Source organism: Typopeltis vanoorti, chromosome 8 (genome assembly GCF_054136105.1).
Source record: "Typopeltis vanoorti isolate ZY-2024b chromosome 8, IOZ_Tvanoo_1.0, whole genome shotgun sequence".
Classification (NCBI taxonomy): Eukaryota; Metazoa; Arthropoda; class Arachnida; order Uropygi; family Thelyphonidae; genus Typopeltis; species Typopeltis vanoorti.
In genome coordinates, this window is record NC_143556.1 from 82,390,675 (window position 1) to 82,407,024 (window position 16,350).

Sequence of the window (16,350 nt, forward strand, 5' to 3'; positions counted from 1 at the left end):
GTTACTGTACGTTTTCTAGTCTTTTTCAATGGATTGCTACTTTCGCCAGAGCTGGGTAGACAGAAGACTGGAATTTGCAGGGGCAATGCCAACCTTGGCCTTGTCTATCTCCATGTTAGAAAAGATATGGCGTCCTGATACTTATTTTTTTAATGGAAAGCAATCGTATCTTCATACCATTACTTCTCCGAACAAGTTCGTTCGAATTCATCAAGACGGGAGGGTTTTGTATTCTTCACGGTACGTAATTTTAGAAGTTATATTTTTGAGAGAAGAAATCGCATTTAAAACCCCAAAGAAGTTGAAAATTAATAAATATTAAAATATTCTTACAAATTTAGTTATGTTCCATTTACGTTTTTTTTTTCACTTTTATTCCTTTTGAGTTCGACCTAATAAAATGGTTTAAAGCCATTAAATAATTATCCACAGAAAGCACAAATTAAAATCTCACACCCTAAATCTCTCGCTCTCTATCTATTACAAATTTCACAGGTTCTTTTTAATCAGTTTATTTAAATATATTGGATTATGTCATAGTTTATATATATCATAGTTTTAACTAAATAAACATTTTTTATAAATCGTATATTCTTTATATTTATTGAAATATTATTATTTTCTTTTAGATAATATAATACACTTTATAGAATTAATTATCCGTGTAAAATATTCCTTCTATACATATAACTTAACATACAAGTAACACTGTTTACTTATCAAATTTACATAATTATACAAGTAACGCTGTTTACGTATCAAATACAAGTAACACTGTTTACTTATCAAATTTATATAATTATACAAATAACGCTGTTTACTTATCAAATTCACATAATTATTTTTTTAATTTATTTCGCCTCGAATTTCCGCACTTTGGTACTGCCAACAACACTGTTTCATAATTCATTGAAGTTCCAAGGACACTATAACAGGAGGGATGTTGCTTAGAGAATTGCATATAGTCACCTTCCAGTCAATATCATCAAATGGTGGTACTTTAACATCGGAGATCTGATCTCTGACATCTGTTACCGATTGGAAACAGTAGAGACCTATTCTGCAGCTTCCACTTGCCTGCGTATTTGGAATATATTATGTGATGTGTTGAGAATTCCATTACTTACCACAGAATAGGTTATTTTTTCCAGTGCTCAACACCCGTTAGTAATGGAAAGAGAATTTCGATTTTTGTAATTAATGAATTAAAATACAATTTATGGAAAGTTAGAAAGAAACATGGATTTGAAAACCAGCATTATGGCATACAAATACTTTATAATACTGCATTGTGGAAATTTTCAGTCAGATGATTTTTGTATTTAGAAAGAAGCATTCTAGGAGATATCAAATTTATAACTAGATGGTGTAGACCACCCACGTTATGCAATATTCACTAGGGGAAGATAAAATTCTGTCTATTATTGCTATGAGAGGTTTATTGAACAGTTCCATTCTCTTAGTTCAATGTGGTCTTATAGTCAATTGCACGGATGAGTGAGAGCAATCCAAGACAGAGAAGGCTAACTCAAGGCGATTAACCCAGATGGGTTAACCTGGGTACCAATCATCTTTGCGCTTTAGTTTCAATTGGTCTTTTGGTTATTAATCTGCACGAGGTTGGTGAAAAAGGAAAACTGATAGCCTTTGGCCATATGATTATATAAAAGAGATGAGGCCTTTTTTGTATCTCTCATACTATATATTTATCTGTCTATCTTTGCTTTCTCCTAATACTATCAGGCTCTCCTGCATTACTCTAGGCCTATGATGAGCACTTCTTTATTTTTTCACCTCAAAAATTCATATGTTCTCTACCGAATGTTAGCGACTTTTACATTCATAAGATCATCTGAAAGACTTAACATCTAAAAATTATTCGTTTTCGATCCATCCCACTGCTTAACCTAGTTGTTTATATAACGAAAAATTTATCAGAATCAGTTTTCTTCTATCGAACTGCAATTTATATTTCTGCCTACAAAATTAACTAGCTTTTAATGGTGTGCGTGTGTGAGCGAATGCAAACACACACATGCACACAGCCATTGATTCGATCCCACCTAAAGGTATGTCGAATGTCTTCAGATGATAGAAGAATTAGGAAGTATTTAGTAGAACATTTTGCAAGAAATCTAAATAACACATGAACCCACAAGAATCTCTTACATTTTCGACAATGCTACAGACTAGTCATACCATTCTGTTCGTATAGGAATTGCGTAAGATGCCGGTTGGGGACCAGATTTTGACTCCCTAGTCAAACACTTTCCACATGATTGAAAATATTTGAGTCATTATGCTAAAGTATTTAATTCTTGAATGGCTTTTCAGAAATTCTTCTGTACAACATTTCCGCTATACCATCATAATTTTGCATCTGGATAACACTGTTATTAATCATATTTAAACTATTGTTTAAATATAACACGTGATCTTCAAATATGTCGAAATAGTTTTCTGCAATCGACTTTACCGTTGAAAAACGATATTAATATAGCTTTTCCTCCTTTTTCTTCAATAAATAAATTTCCTTTACTTAATGGAATTGATTAATTTCTGTTTTTTCTCAATGTGTTTAGGTTAACAGTTAGGGCTAACTGTCCAATGGATTTGAGAAAATTTCCCATGGATATACAAAGATGCCCACTGCATATTGGAAGCTGTAAGTGTTGTTATTATGTAACATGATGTTTTTTATTATAATATTTTGTATTTATTTAAAAATTATACAGAGTTATCAAACAGCTTTATTTTTAGAATACTTTACATAGTATATTATTTTATGCTTTTCTAACATGCTTACTTACTAATTTAATTCCTGAATCTAGTAGGGCTTAGATCATAAATGAATTTATCAACTCCAAATATCGTATAATCAAATAATCTCCAATTAAACGTTATAATAAGAATATTATGAATTAAAGGTTTAATTAAGATGTTGATTTTTTAAAGTACTAATTATAATTAGTACTTTAATTTACTTAAATAGTACTAATTAATAGTACTTTAATTTAGTACTCAAAGAAAACGACGGGAGTCGTTTTCTTATGAATAATTATTCATAAGAAAACGACTCCCGTCATCTTTGAGATGATTATCTCAGTAACACATCTTAAAGTGGGTTATTTGAACTACGTTTTCTGAAAGAATCCAGCAGGACAGTATACAAGTCCTTTACCACTTCCTTAAGTATTTTATTCATGCGATAGCCGTTCTTTCGATGTGATAATTTAATTTTGAGTGGCAGGCAGCTTATGCTGAAGGTTTACCTAGTTCTCCGACCACAACTAACTGCTAATAGTATCAATAATTTCGGTTTCTTGAAGTCCAAATTTGGTTTTTCTTTGTTTAGGTAAGGAAGCGAAATTATATTATCCTTTTTCACAAAACAATGACCAGCATTTGTTAATATGGGTTATCTTTCTTAAAAATAATAATACTATCTAGTAATTAACCAATTAAATTCGATGAATGTATCAACCTACCAAAAATATCACATAAAATATTTATGATATATTTTACTCAATTTAAGTGTACAAAGTTTACATAACTTTGTGTTGTTATATTTGAATATAACGTATTTTCTCTTCCAGATGGATATTCATCTAAAGATGTTCTTTACAGATGGAATCCATCAAGACGTGTTGTTATTGCTTCAGACATGAAAATGTCTTCATTCGACTTAATCTCTAATCCAGTCGGGAATATGACAAGAATGGTTGAAAAAGGTAAGGAACTGGAACTTATGATAATCAATTGTTCCAAAAAAATTGAATAAATACGATAAACAAAGTTATCAGCGGTCATGAATTCGAAGATATTATCAAAACGTTCAATAAGCACCTGACATATTTGTTCAGAAATTTGTAACTGTATAATAATTAAATTTAGAATAATCCATGGTATATAACATAATTCTCGTAATATTATATTTTCGAAACGATAAAAATATTTCTGGAGTGCACAGTTATCATTATATAGAGTTGAGTATAAGAACATCGTCAGAGGAACTCGAATTATATTTTTTATTTATATATTTTTTCTGAAATGTATTTTTATTTATTTAATGCATTTAAGGCTTTTCATATTCCCCGTTATCTGTAGAAGAAAATGTATGGATGGAGTAGTATAGGAGCTATAAACTCTGATCATGGCAAGAGGGTAACAACAATAGCCGAGCCTCAGTTAAAACTTCATTGGCTACAGCATTGTCATCCATTACCCTCCCCGAGTACCCATTTTAGTCGCCTCGTACTACATGCATGGGCTACACTGGGGCTATTCTTATCCCGGCCACTACTCTGAAATGCATAATACATTTACCAACATACACAGAAATATAATTTTTTTTTCCGATAGTGTTTTTTTAACCATAGAAATTTAACTATATCTAAAAGTATATGTTTTACTAAACACCAATTCACAGAGAGGAATACTACCTCCAGTTATTTCTATTGGTCTAATGTACTTTTCTTATATTGGTTAAAAATACATTAATATTTTAGTTATGTTTCAACGCAAACTATAAAATAATAATCACTCCTCAATCAATTAGTGGCATAAAGAAATGATCTGCCGGTTTGTGGTTGGCCGAGTGGTTAGCGTACTCGCTCTCAACCTATAGGCTGCGGGTTTGAATCCCGCGTGGGCATGGGTGTTTGTGATTGTCTACAGGTGAGAGATGAATTTCATCTCCTAGTGTGAGACCATCTGTGCGCTTATTGGAGGTCTGAAGTGGCTTGAAAAGGTTCGATATTTGGTCTCCAGAGCAGGGTTTCCTGACTGTGTAAAATATAAATGAAAAATACAAAAAAAGTATAAAATTGATTAAAATAGGAAAATAATATTCCTAACCAGCTCACGGTACAAAATGTACTACAAGTTTACAAATAACATGGGCGGGAGCATCATAAGAAAATATTGTCTTATTGCATAAAAAAATAATTTTGATAATATCAATAAATATGGGAGAATTAGTCTGGTATCAAATAATTTATACGCTACAAGATGCAAAAAATGAACAAGCTAGCTTCAGAGCAAGATTCCCTAAAAAAGAAAAATCCACATAATTAACCAAGTCACAGAAAAGTAAACGAATACCAAATTTCTGTATATTTAGTGTTTGTAGATTTTGAGAAAGCCCTTTATTCTTTATAGCAGTCAAATTAATAAATAGATTCAACTAAAACGCCATCCTAAAAAGTATATCAGAACTCGCCGGCCTGTATAAAGTTAGAACTTGAGAGAAAGGAATTGCCATTAGAATGTGTCTTTAGGAATGTCTCGTGGAGAAAACATGGAATTAATATCAAAACATTCATAAAATCCATAAAATATCAAGCTCAGGAAAGGGTAAAATACTTAACAGAGTTAGCACGAAAAACGAAATTTCAAAAGTTGCATAATTTAAGCAAAATTCATATTCAAATTCAGTTTAGTCGAAATAAAATTATCTACTAATCCTATTGAAACTGTAGATGGCCATATTTACCGAAGACAATTAGCTAATTTTAAGGAAAAACAAAATAAATAGAAGAATCATATAAATAAACAAAGCGTTTTGTTTGTACCAAGTTTATATGTTAAGAGGCTTTATGCTTAAAAAAAAAAAAAGAACGGTATTTAATATGTGCGTTATTCTAGTATATATATACCTATGGAAGTGAGACATAGACAACGGCTGTAAAGCAGGAAGACTTGAGTGTAACCTAAAGAGCCTTGGAGAGAAGATTGTTTCACATAATACTAAGGGATAGAATGGCATAATTATACAGAGAAGATTAGCGTAGAGGTTATTGTGATTTATTGCGGAGCATATAAATGAAGATATGCGATGACGATAATGGAAAATGGCAGATTAAATATCAGCAAAGAACAAGAAAATGTTGGGATAATCTACAATGGTTCGTCATGAGATGCTGGTTATTGGCTAAATACGTAAAGAACTGGAAAGTTAAATGGGAAACAGTCGTTCAATAGTAACGGAAAGAGAATAAAACAGAATAAGTATGTATATTTCATATAATATTTATACTGTGGTTTTTTATTCAAAATTTAGTACTTCATCTTAGTTACCATTGACTGTATGTTTTTCTTACTTGACTCTTGAGATCATTGAAATATTATTGTGTTTAATTAAAAGTTTTCATATTATTGCACGAGACAGTTCTTGCTGTTTATCATACCAAATCATTTAGACTATCAAGTAGAAAAATATATTTGTTTTCAAGTGTATCTACTTAAAAGCGTAAAGTCTACTTTATATTCAGCACATTCTACAAGTACGTTAGAGATATTTAAATGTTCTTGTTTCGAAGTTTACTATGTGAATTGTAAAAACAAATGCCAAGCAAATTTATTCTCAAAATGTGGCTATCCAGATCTGCAAATCTCTGGCAGACTATTAACTACAGACCAGATTACTGACAGTAATCAGTAATGCAACCTATGTGAATATCAAGAAAGTTCGTTTTCATCTGAAGGTGAAGAAGAAACGAGATTTTTCTTACTGAAACCGGTACAATCATAATTTACAGACTTTGTAGTGAATCTGCAGTAATTCTAGAGACAACAACAACAACCACGACAGGCAATCTTTTATTGACAAATTTTAAAGTAAATCAAATGTTACTAAGTCTAGTAACTGTTGTAAGTCGTTGTAAGTCTTTTGTATTCTGATTCTAGAGTCCGTTAATCTTTACTCAATTATTATTTTTTTTTCTGGAAAAATGCTAAGATTTTAATCTATAAAATCTATAAATTATTTATTATAATTTATAGATTTTACGACATTAATTAGTATATTTAATATTAGTATGTTTAAATAAACTTTCGTTACATTAAATAACAATATTTATTAATAAATAATTTATGTTTTATTAATTACACATTATAGATAACTTTATTGCACTCAATCGACTTACATATTTATTTGACAAAAAGTCAGACAACTTAAAAGAAACACGAAATCGCACAGATTTTTTGTTTATTATTTTTAGTTTAGCCGTTTGCCACGAGAGGGCTCTGCAAACAACGGTGTCCAACATAACAAATATATCTCTTTATATTCAGCACATTCTACGAGTAAGTTAGAGATATTTAAATGTTCTTGTTTCGAAGTTTGCTATTATTATTATTATTATTTAACACCTCCAGGGAGTCCAAGGACTCATGGAGGGAGAGTGTGCCAATAGCATCGAACGATTGTTCCCTTCCAACTACTAACCGCGCTCAAACTTACTTAACTGAGCCATTAGTAGCAGAGGCTCTACCCGTCGACCAACCTTTGCCAGCATGCTAATATATTAATAAATTTCACTTAACCTGCGAACCAGAAGAAATTTACACAAACTAAGACTACCGGTAGTGAATTGTTATGTCTGAAAGACGCATGTAATGTACTGCTGAATTGCCCATTTTATGGGATTGAAAAATTGAGTTTTTGATGAAGAATTCTATCATCTCGGTGAGAAACTGGATAAGTTTTGTTCAGTTGAAAAGCTCTTATAAAGTTTCTTCCTTTGAATCGGTGACTATGAAGAGAACTATCAGCAATAATGGATACTTATGTGAAGATATTTTCAATAATTTCAATAAACATCTGACATCTTAGTTCAGAAGATTTCCCTTGGTAGTATATAATAACTCAATCCAGAGTTATCATTTATGTATATCATATGATTAGTAGTATTTTTGAAACGAGAAAAAAATATTTCTGGAGTGCACAAATATCTTTAAACAGAATTGAGAATAAGAACATTGTCAAAGTAACTTGAAACATGTTTTATTTAAATATAGTTTCTAAAATGTAAATACATTACATTTTAGTATACATAAAGTTATGATTTTTATTGTCGACGGTTTTTAAGCAGCCAAACTTGGCAGCATCTAAAATTATGTTTTTTTCTAAGCACCTATTAATTCTTACTTTTCTTTCTTAGATGTTCAAATCTTGCTCAACCTCGAAACATTTCTATAAATCTATATGCTTTTCTTCCATTAGTTATAAAAATACTTTACTATTTTAGATATACTTTAGCGCTAAATATAAAACAATAATCACTCCTAAATCAATCATGGCTTGTATGTTGGGTATTCATAAATATTATTTTTCAGGAAATTGCAACGTAATATAAATAATAATAATAATAATAATAATAATAATAATAATAATAATAATAATAATAATTTTTTATAGTTTATTATCTCTCAAATAATTACATGAATATACTAATATTTAGGCAACAATGCATCTTTTTCTTGCAAAATGGTTCAGTAAGAATTATAATTACTCTTAATATCATTATCATTTGCAGAATTTTTCATTGACACAAGAGTAAAAAGTGTGTATTATTACCATTAATAATAATCATAGTAATAATAATCGTGTTTATTATTAATGACTCACAAGTTAAGCAATATTACTTATGTTGCAGTTTACATAATGATAATTTTTTTACATTTAAATTGTAAATTAAATATATAATTTTAAACTTAAATATATAACTGAAGTATTACTATCACATTTTCTGTTTACTACTAGAATTCATTACAGAATGTTAAGTGAATAATGATAGATAAATACTGATACTGGGATGTAACTCAACCGCACCCTCGAAGCTTTGTAATTAGCTTATCTGAGGGTGATACTCGTTATATATACATATATTTGTTATTGATTTGGTTGCTGTGTTGGAAGTAGGCAGATCTTTGGGAGGTCAAATGAATGATCTGAAAGGTCAGATCAAAGTGAAATTGCCGATATATCCTGTGTTATTGCATCTCTCTTGATGGTTCACGTTCTTTTTTTATTGTGGGCTTCTTTTTGAACTATTTAGGAGGCTTTTTTCTTCACAGTGGCAGCCTTTCTATGTCTTCTGTGCTTTTAATTTGTATCGTCTTTGAAGTTTGTGACTTCCTTATGAATATCTTGGCATCTCTGGTCCACAAAAATTGGTAATTTTTTTCCATTTTTGCTTTTCTTGTTTGGTACAACAGATTCTGGTTGAATGGTGTTAAATATTCGGATAGGAAGATTGGTGTATCGTCTTGCTGTGCGTTCAAGTCCTTGGCAACTGGTTTTTTCTGCCTGCTGGCTTTTATGAGATTGTCTCTTGTGGACTTGCTCTTAAGACGAATTATGACTGGCGCAGGTCGTGGGAAGCCTTGGTTTTTGCTCTTCCTAGGAATCCAATTTATGGTCTGAATGTCGTTAAGCTGTAGGGGGGATATCAATTACATGGCCTAATTTTAAAACCACATCTCTGAGGTTTTCTGTAGGTGCAGTTTCAGGAAGACCGTTTATGACAAGATCTTTTGTATGTTGTTGCTGATTTAAACGTTCGTATTGTAGTTTTAGAGAATGAAGTTCTTGACGGAGTTCGGATGTCTCTTTCATCAAATTGTGTTGCCTGTCTTTTCGTGCGTTAATGCTCATTTTAGTGCGTTAATGTCTTTTACCGTTTGCAACACTTCTATAACTTCTAAATTATTATGTTTTACCAAATCTTGATATTCGCTAGATTTTTTTTTGTTATTTGTTCGTTCTGTTTCTTAAAGAGTTCTTGCACAAGATCTACTAAGCTGGCTTTTATAGTCACTAGACCGTTTTCTATTAGTATACTTAAAGAGCTTAAATTATAGGACTCACCTGCTTTTTTTTGTCTGTTCAGTTCGTCATCTGATTTTGCCTCCGGTATAATCGGCTGCATCGTAGGTGGCTGCCTTACGTGCGTTTCTTTGTTCCTCATGCAGATTACACACTTCCATTCCTCACGTGTTACATCGGGTTCATACTTATGTTGCCCGGTTGTTTCTGAAAAGCCAGCACAATTTAAGTGTAGAATACTACTACATTTCGTACAAGTTATATTATTTCCATTGGACGATAACTCCTCCAGGCATTTGATACACTTCATGACTCACCTTTCTTCCCTTAGGCAGTGAGGCGTGATTATAAAGATGGCGACGTCCTTTGTTCTTCGCTGGTTGTTGACCACGGTCCTCTCTCTTCCCTTTTCAACACTTCAAAATTTGGTTTCTTCTTAGCCGATCTCGTTGAATTTTATATCACTGTCTTCGGCGTGATAAGTAGGGTTACTTGGGAGCACTTTCAACTTAAAACATGAGTTGGAACCACTTTAAAACTATAAAAAACTGGAGCAGCGATATCACCATGCGATCGTTCGTATGCCTACACAGCGCCCTAATAATTATATTAGGGCGCTGTGTAGGCGCCCTAATATAATATTAATAATATTAATAATATTATATTATTAATATTATTAATAATATTAATAATAATAATAATAATTACAACTTCCTATATTTCCGCAACTTTACATTGCCATCATCAGGACTCACAAAACAATGATATATGCACGCATGCACTACTCTGGATAAATAAGGCTGAAGAAAGGCAACCAAAGTCGGGCCTAGATTTCTCAATGACGTTCTTGGTCGTTGGGCTCAAGTTCTGAGGATGAGTGCTTTCCAAATTTCGGCAGTTTCATTTACCCAAATTTGTTGAGGTTTGGAAAGGTTTTCAAGGCTGAGACACATTCCAGGAATCCGCCTTAGCCCTGAATACAAATATGTCGAATACAAATAAGACAAATGGTCATCTTTAGATGAATGTCATTCTTGGACCAGAAAAATCTAATAATTTCGTTGTACCTTTATTGTATACAAGCACAAAAGAGACAGGTCATATTCGAAATAGTTTATTTAGAATTTTTTGTTCAAGACTTGTCGATTTTTTCTCTTACATGAGGACAGTATGAAGTGTTCAACAGAAGCAATGGAACAAAATGTAACTGACATATTCTAATTAAACCTTTTGCTTTAAGGCACGTTTTGCTATAACAACAGTTACCGTGACGTCTTTCCAGCAAAGAATCTCTTAAAAAGCGTACTTTAAATTGACATCCTGGACTTGAGTTAAATAAACATCCAATATTCTGAATTTATATTAATTTCCATTAATGTTCATTTACAGGATTAAATGAAATACCAACAATGAATTTGGTGACTGAAATACTGGCCAGTGGTTAGCGTATACGCTCTTCAGTCAGCAGGATAGGGGGTTCAAATCGGCTGTTGGTATGGATGTTTGTGAGTGTCTTGAGATTGGAGAGGAATTACATGAATTACACCAGGTGTGAGACCAACCACCGCACTGTTTATTAGAGGTCTGAAAGGGCTTGTAAAAGTTCCATGTTTGGTCTTATAGAAGGGTTCTGGATTATGAAAAAAAATCAGTTTAAGAATATATATATATAAAATCAATGAAATTAAGGAAAACATTTTTATCCCGCCACTATGCACTATTATAACATAACGAGAGTGCATGCGGACAAGAACGAAAATTAGCAAAACCTATAGATAATGTCATATGTGTGTATATATCGGGATTGGGGGGGGACTCTTCAGAGGTTAAGCAAAAAGAAAACCCTATTGATGTGTTTGCTTGTTATTAATGCTCCCAGATCTTTAGGTGGTCGAGAAGTAGGTGTCTACACTAATCTGAAGTTTTCTAGTTTGAATTTGACGAAAGACCAACGAAGTCATAGTGTGAGTTCCTTTAGTAATGCTTAATATAAACTACTTTAGCCATCTGTGCAGATGTTGAAGAAGAAGAAAGCCAGGAAGATTGCCTTATCTTTGGTTAAAACTATGATTGTATCAGCAGAAGTTATAACCAAAGGCCTGTCCATTGAGGACCACAACGCTCGAATGGCATTAGAGAAGAAGCTAGTTTTCTACAATTGCGTTCTTTCATAATTGGATTTTTATTTATTTGCTGTTGCTAGAAGAGTGTTAAAACATTTGCAGAGATAAAACTTCATCACTAAATGTTTTGTTGATGAATCATATTTGTGAATCATATTAATGAATCATATTTATGAATCAGAAGTGATCATATTTGAAATGATCACTTCTTTTCGGAATAACTTTTGAAATAACTACAGTTGTTTCAAAGCTACAGAATTAACCATCTTGATCATTATTTTTCCTTTGTTTTTTTGTTTAACTCCATTATGAGGAAACGAATCTGGCCAAAACTTTCGTACTCAAAAATAAATAATCTATTAACTATATTGTACTTAAAATAATCCGTATTGGATAAATATTCCTTAAACTAATTGAAACTTGGCCAGTAAACTTAACTACGAGAGGATATTTATATATGAAATAAATATCAAATGAGTTGCAGGAATAGCAGAAATAAAGATATCTTATTTAACATACAAATCGAAACAAATCGACAAAACATAAACTTCATAGACGTTTAAATATATCAAAATTAGATAGTGCAAAGCTCAATGCATTTCAATAATATTCGTAGATATAATTTTTATTGCAATAAAAACAATTTGTTTAAATCTTAAATTGTATATTTGATTATCAATAATCAGATTAGATTTCAGTTTTTTATTTACAACACAATAATATTTAACTTTTTTGATAAGAGCTTGGCATTCAGTGATAACCATTCCTTGAATATAATGGGATTGAATGATCAATGGACCGTGAGATGCGGTGATTGATTCATTCAATCCAACACCCTTGGAGGGTAATGGATGGCAATGCTGTAGCCAATGAAGTTCTAACTGAGGCTCGGCTATTGCTGTTACCCTCCTGCCATGATCAGAGCTTTAATAGCTCAATAACACCTTATTCCTACACTGTCCTCTACAGATAACGGGTCCTCTACAGATGAAAAGCATTTTTGCTTCGCCCCTTTAAGCCAATCCTTATAAGGATCTTATAAGATAACCATTCCTGTTATAAGCAGCAATCATTGACATGTGAATATAGTAGGTTATGAATATAGTAGGTTATTAGAATATATCCGGATAGTTAAAATCTAGTTGCTGTGTAGAGAGTGGCAAAAGTTTCTTTAAGAGACTTATTTTAGTTTTATAATAAACAGCTTTAAATTTAAGGTCCTGAATTCAAAAGTTGTCACTGATTTTTTTAACAAAGATTTTGGACTAAGACCAATTTTTATTATGTTTTAGAAAGATGAACTGCGTGTATTGTATGAATATGAGTCAAAAATTTCAATTAGTATTTAGAGTATATATTTCGTTTTCATCACCAGTGAAAATAGTTGAAATGTTTTTGTTAGGAAAAGACAAAATCGGTGAGTTATGCAACTCGCACTTTCAGAAACAACCTCAAAGTATATCATTCTAGATGTGTGTGTTTTTACGTTTTAGATGCTTTATCAATCTAAGTAATGAAATTTTAAATAATACATCCACGCCATTTAAAACTGAAATATCCAATGAGGTGATGTTATCCCATATGTTTGTTTTCTATATGCAAACATGGAAATCGTAGAAATAACGGGAAAAAATTTTTTCTCTTCTTTTCAGGCGGTCCATTTTCAGTGCTGGTTGTGAGTTTTCATCTTCAGCGCCATATGGGATATTTCTTAATTGAAGTATACGCTCCATGCACTATGCTGGTGGTACTGTCTTGGGTTTCTTTTTGGATCAACAGAGAAGCGACCGCAGACAGAGTAGCCTTAGGTAATTCTCGTATTACAATTTCACTGCTGGATTTTAACCAAAATTTCTTTTGTATTTATCAAGTTAAAAGAAATTACGTTTTGTGTGCAAAAACCTTGATTTTCACAATTAGAGGAAGAAAATGAAAATTATTGAAATGAAGCTCCATGCAGAAACCATTTTAACCGTTATAAGAACACAATAGTATAGAGTTCAAATATTAGAACGATGCAAATTCTTTGCAGAGATTTTTTTGGACATGCAACTAATATTTCACATTAAACTTATTTGTACAATTTTTTGAAACTAGGGATGAAAAAAATCTCAGGTTTCTATAATATTTTATTTTTTTAATGAAAATAAGTATCTTTTTAATAAGAATGTTTTTGATAACGTCTTCACAATCAAAGATCATCTGTTAACAACTAGGGGGTTTTATTTTAAATTCCTATGTGTGAAATTGAGCAAATGCAATTGCCTTGTCAACAATCCAAAAATAGTTTCTTGCATTGTGTCATAAAATTCTCAACATGTAATTCAAAATAAGTCAGTACCTATATACGCTACCAGATAATACTATTTTCGTAGTTTGGAGTGCCACAACTCATTACTATAAATGGATGATTAGCCTCATGTCTTCCCATACACGAAGCCAGGGATCGTCGCTAATTTCGAGAAATAATTCCTGCCCGAAAATTCACTGGTACAGAAAGCTACCTAAGCAGCAAACTGCAACAAGAATTCGAAACAGGTCTTCATTTAATTAATTCGTCCATTTATAAATAAAAACATATAAGTTGTCTTAGATATTTTAGTAGTTTATCGATCAAGTCTACATATTGTGTGCAACGAAAAGTGAAACGAAAGATAAGAAAAATGTGTTTTGAGCTGGTATCTTAGAAAAAGGATTTACCGAAATAGTTTGAACAAAATTTAGTGCTCTTAAATGTCAACACACACACATACACACACGAGCCTTGAGTTTGAGACACTGCCTTAGAGCAACATCAACAGCACTATACTGTGCACATGGATTTTTCTTTACAATTGACGCGAGAAAGAGAAAGAGAGAGAGAGAGAGAGAAATAGAGAGAGAGAGAGATTGAGAGAGAGAGAGAGAGAGAGAGAGAGAGAGAGAGAGAGAGAAGAAAATGTCTGACTAAAGAAAACATCTGATGTTATAAGCTACTTGTTATCACGATCCACTCTTGAAACACCCTTCTAAATTTTATTACTGCATTTCTATGATTATTACACTAACAATTGAAGGTGGACGTTGTTATTACTATCAGAACGAGACATCCTATTATTTTGACGTACGTCCCCCACGTAGTTTTAAAATTCAAGCACAAACCTAAAATCGGCTCTTGCGAAACTTTTATTGTTATCATAAAAGAAAGAAACATAAGAAAGACAGCCAAAAAAAGAAACCGTATAGTTGACAAGGGAGTGATAAGAACAGAACGATTGTATTTAATCGAGTCATGTGATTGAATCGACAGTGCCGTAAGACATTAAACCACAATAAGAACACGATAGTAATCCCAAAATAATTAGTCTTCAGAAGCCCTCCAGAACATTATGTTGTAGCATCGATTGCGTGACTCGATCAAGGACTGCCGCTTTGTTCTTAAGATGGTGTTAGTTGGACATTTATTTCCTTGTCTGTCATAGAAGGACAATTGTAGTTACGTTTTTCTCCTTAATGATACTTCACGACCACAGGTTTCTCCCAAACCCTTGAATTTTAGAGACTCTAGAGCGGAGTTCGATCGTAGATGTTAAAGATTGTTGAGGCTTACCAAATGTAGCTAATTAAGCAAAAATTTCTTTCTAATAATATTTTCTTTAAAAACACAGGTCTTTAAAATCGATACATATGCAACTGTGTAAGGTTTAAAATAGTTTGTAACCAAGAATGCTGCGGCATTTTTGATGTAGCAGGCCACTAGGCCTAATATACGTATACGGAAGGAAGGATTTAATATAGGTAACGGAAATCTTTCTAAATTAGCATTCAGTTGAATTTATTGTACGATTATAGTTGCGTTGTAGCTCAGCGGATGTCGCGTTTGCACACCGCCGCGCTTGGCCGCACGAAGGAAGTCTTGGTTTCGAGTCTAGTCGGCGACTAGAGGAAATTTTTCTAAGCCTTTTTTCGACCGGTTCCCGAGTTAGTCGATCTCTGGCACGGGCAAGCAGGTTTTTCCTCCCGGAAACTCGGGTTTTTCGTCCTGTAAACTCAAGAAAATCGACCGTAGAACCCACATTATTTCAGACATTAAATATATTGTGTTAGGGTTAGGGACCACGAGATGGCGGCACATTTGAGCCGTCTCTCTTCACTGCGTACCGCTTAATTAGTGATAGCCTTGGGCCATCTGTCTCTGATTGGGTACCAGTGGAGATTGAACTGCCCACTCAGTCTCCAAAAGTTAGAAAGGGCTAAATGGCCTCGCCTACTCCCGTATACGGGAATAAAATGGCGTTAGCTGATTTTTTTTTTTTATTAGTTGCGTTGTTTATATTAGCACAAAAACAGCTACTTATGGTGTATTTTTCACTTGTAATACTATAAATTATATTCATTATTAGCGAGGTTCTATTACCACTGGTGCGCTTTCGTCTGAAAGGCCTGAGGTAGAATCATGCCATCTAAGATGGGATATTTCTACATCTAAAAGCAGTCGTCCTAGTATAGTGATGTGACAAAGGTTTCTTCCTGAAAACTTAGGAGAAAATCCTCTAGGAAAAATACACTCTTACACAGGTTGTGTAATTTGATTAAGACTGCCGTTCTGTGTACAAGGGAAGGTTAACGAACGTAATA

At 32.6% G+C, this 16,350-nt stretch overlaps 1 protein-coding gene across 1 annotated transcript in view; it reads left to right on the forward strand.

The window, feature by feature from the left end:
* Positions 1 to 16,350, forward strand: part of LOC150104168 (gamma-aminobutyric acid receptor subunit alpha-2-like) — a 99,826-nt gene that overhangs the window by 58,980 nt on the left and 24,496 nt on the right. Inside the window, exons 7-10 of the mRNA XM_090396413.1 lie at positions 20 to 240; positions 2,583 to 2,665; positions 3,597 to 3,731; positions 13,386 to 13,541. Coding sequence (XP_090252539.1) covers positions 20 to 240; positions 2,583 to 2,665; positions 3,597 to 3,731; positions 13,386 to 13,541 — 595 coding nt within the window. The remainder of the gene's footprint in view (positions 1 to 19; positions 241 to 2,582; positions 2,666 to 3,596; positions 3,732 to 13,385; positions 13,542 to 16,350) is intronic.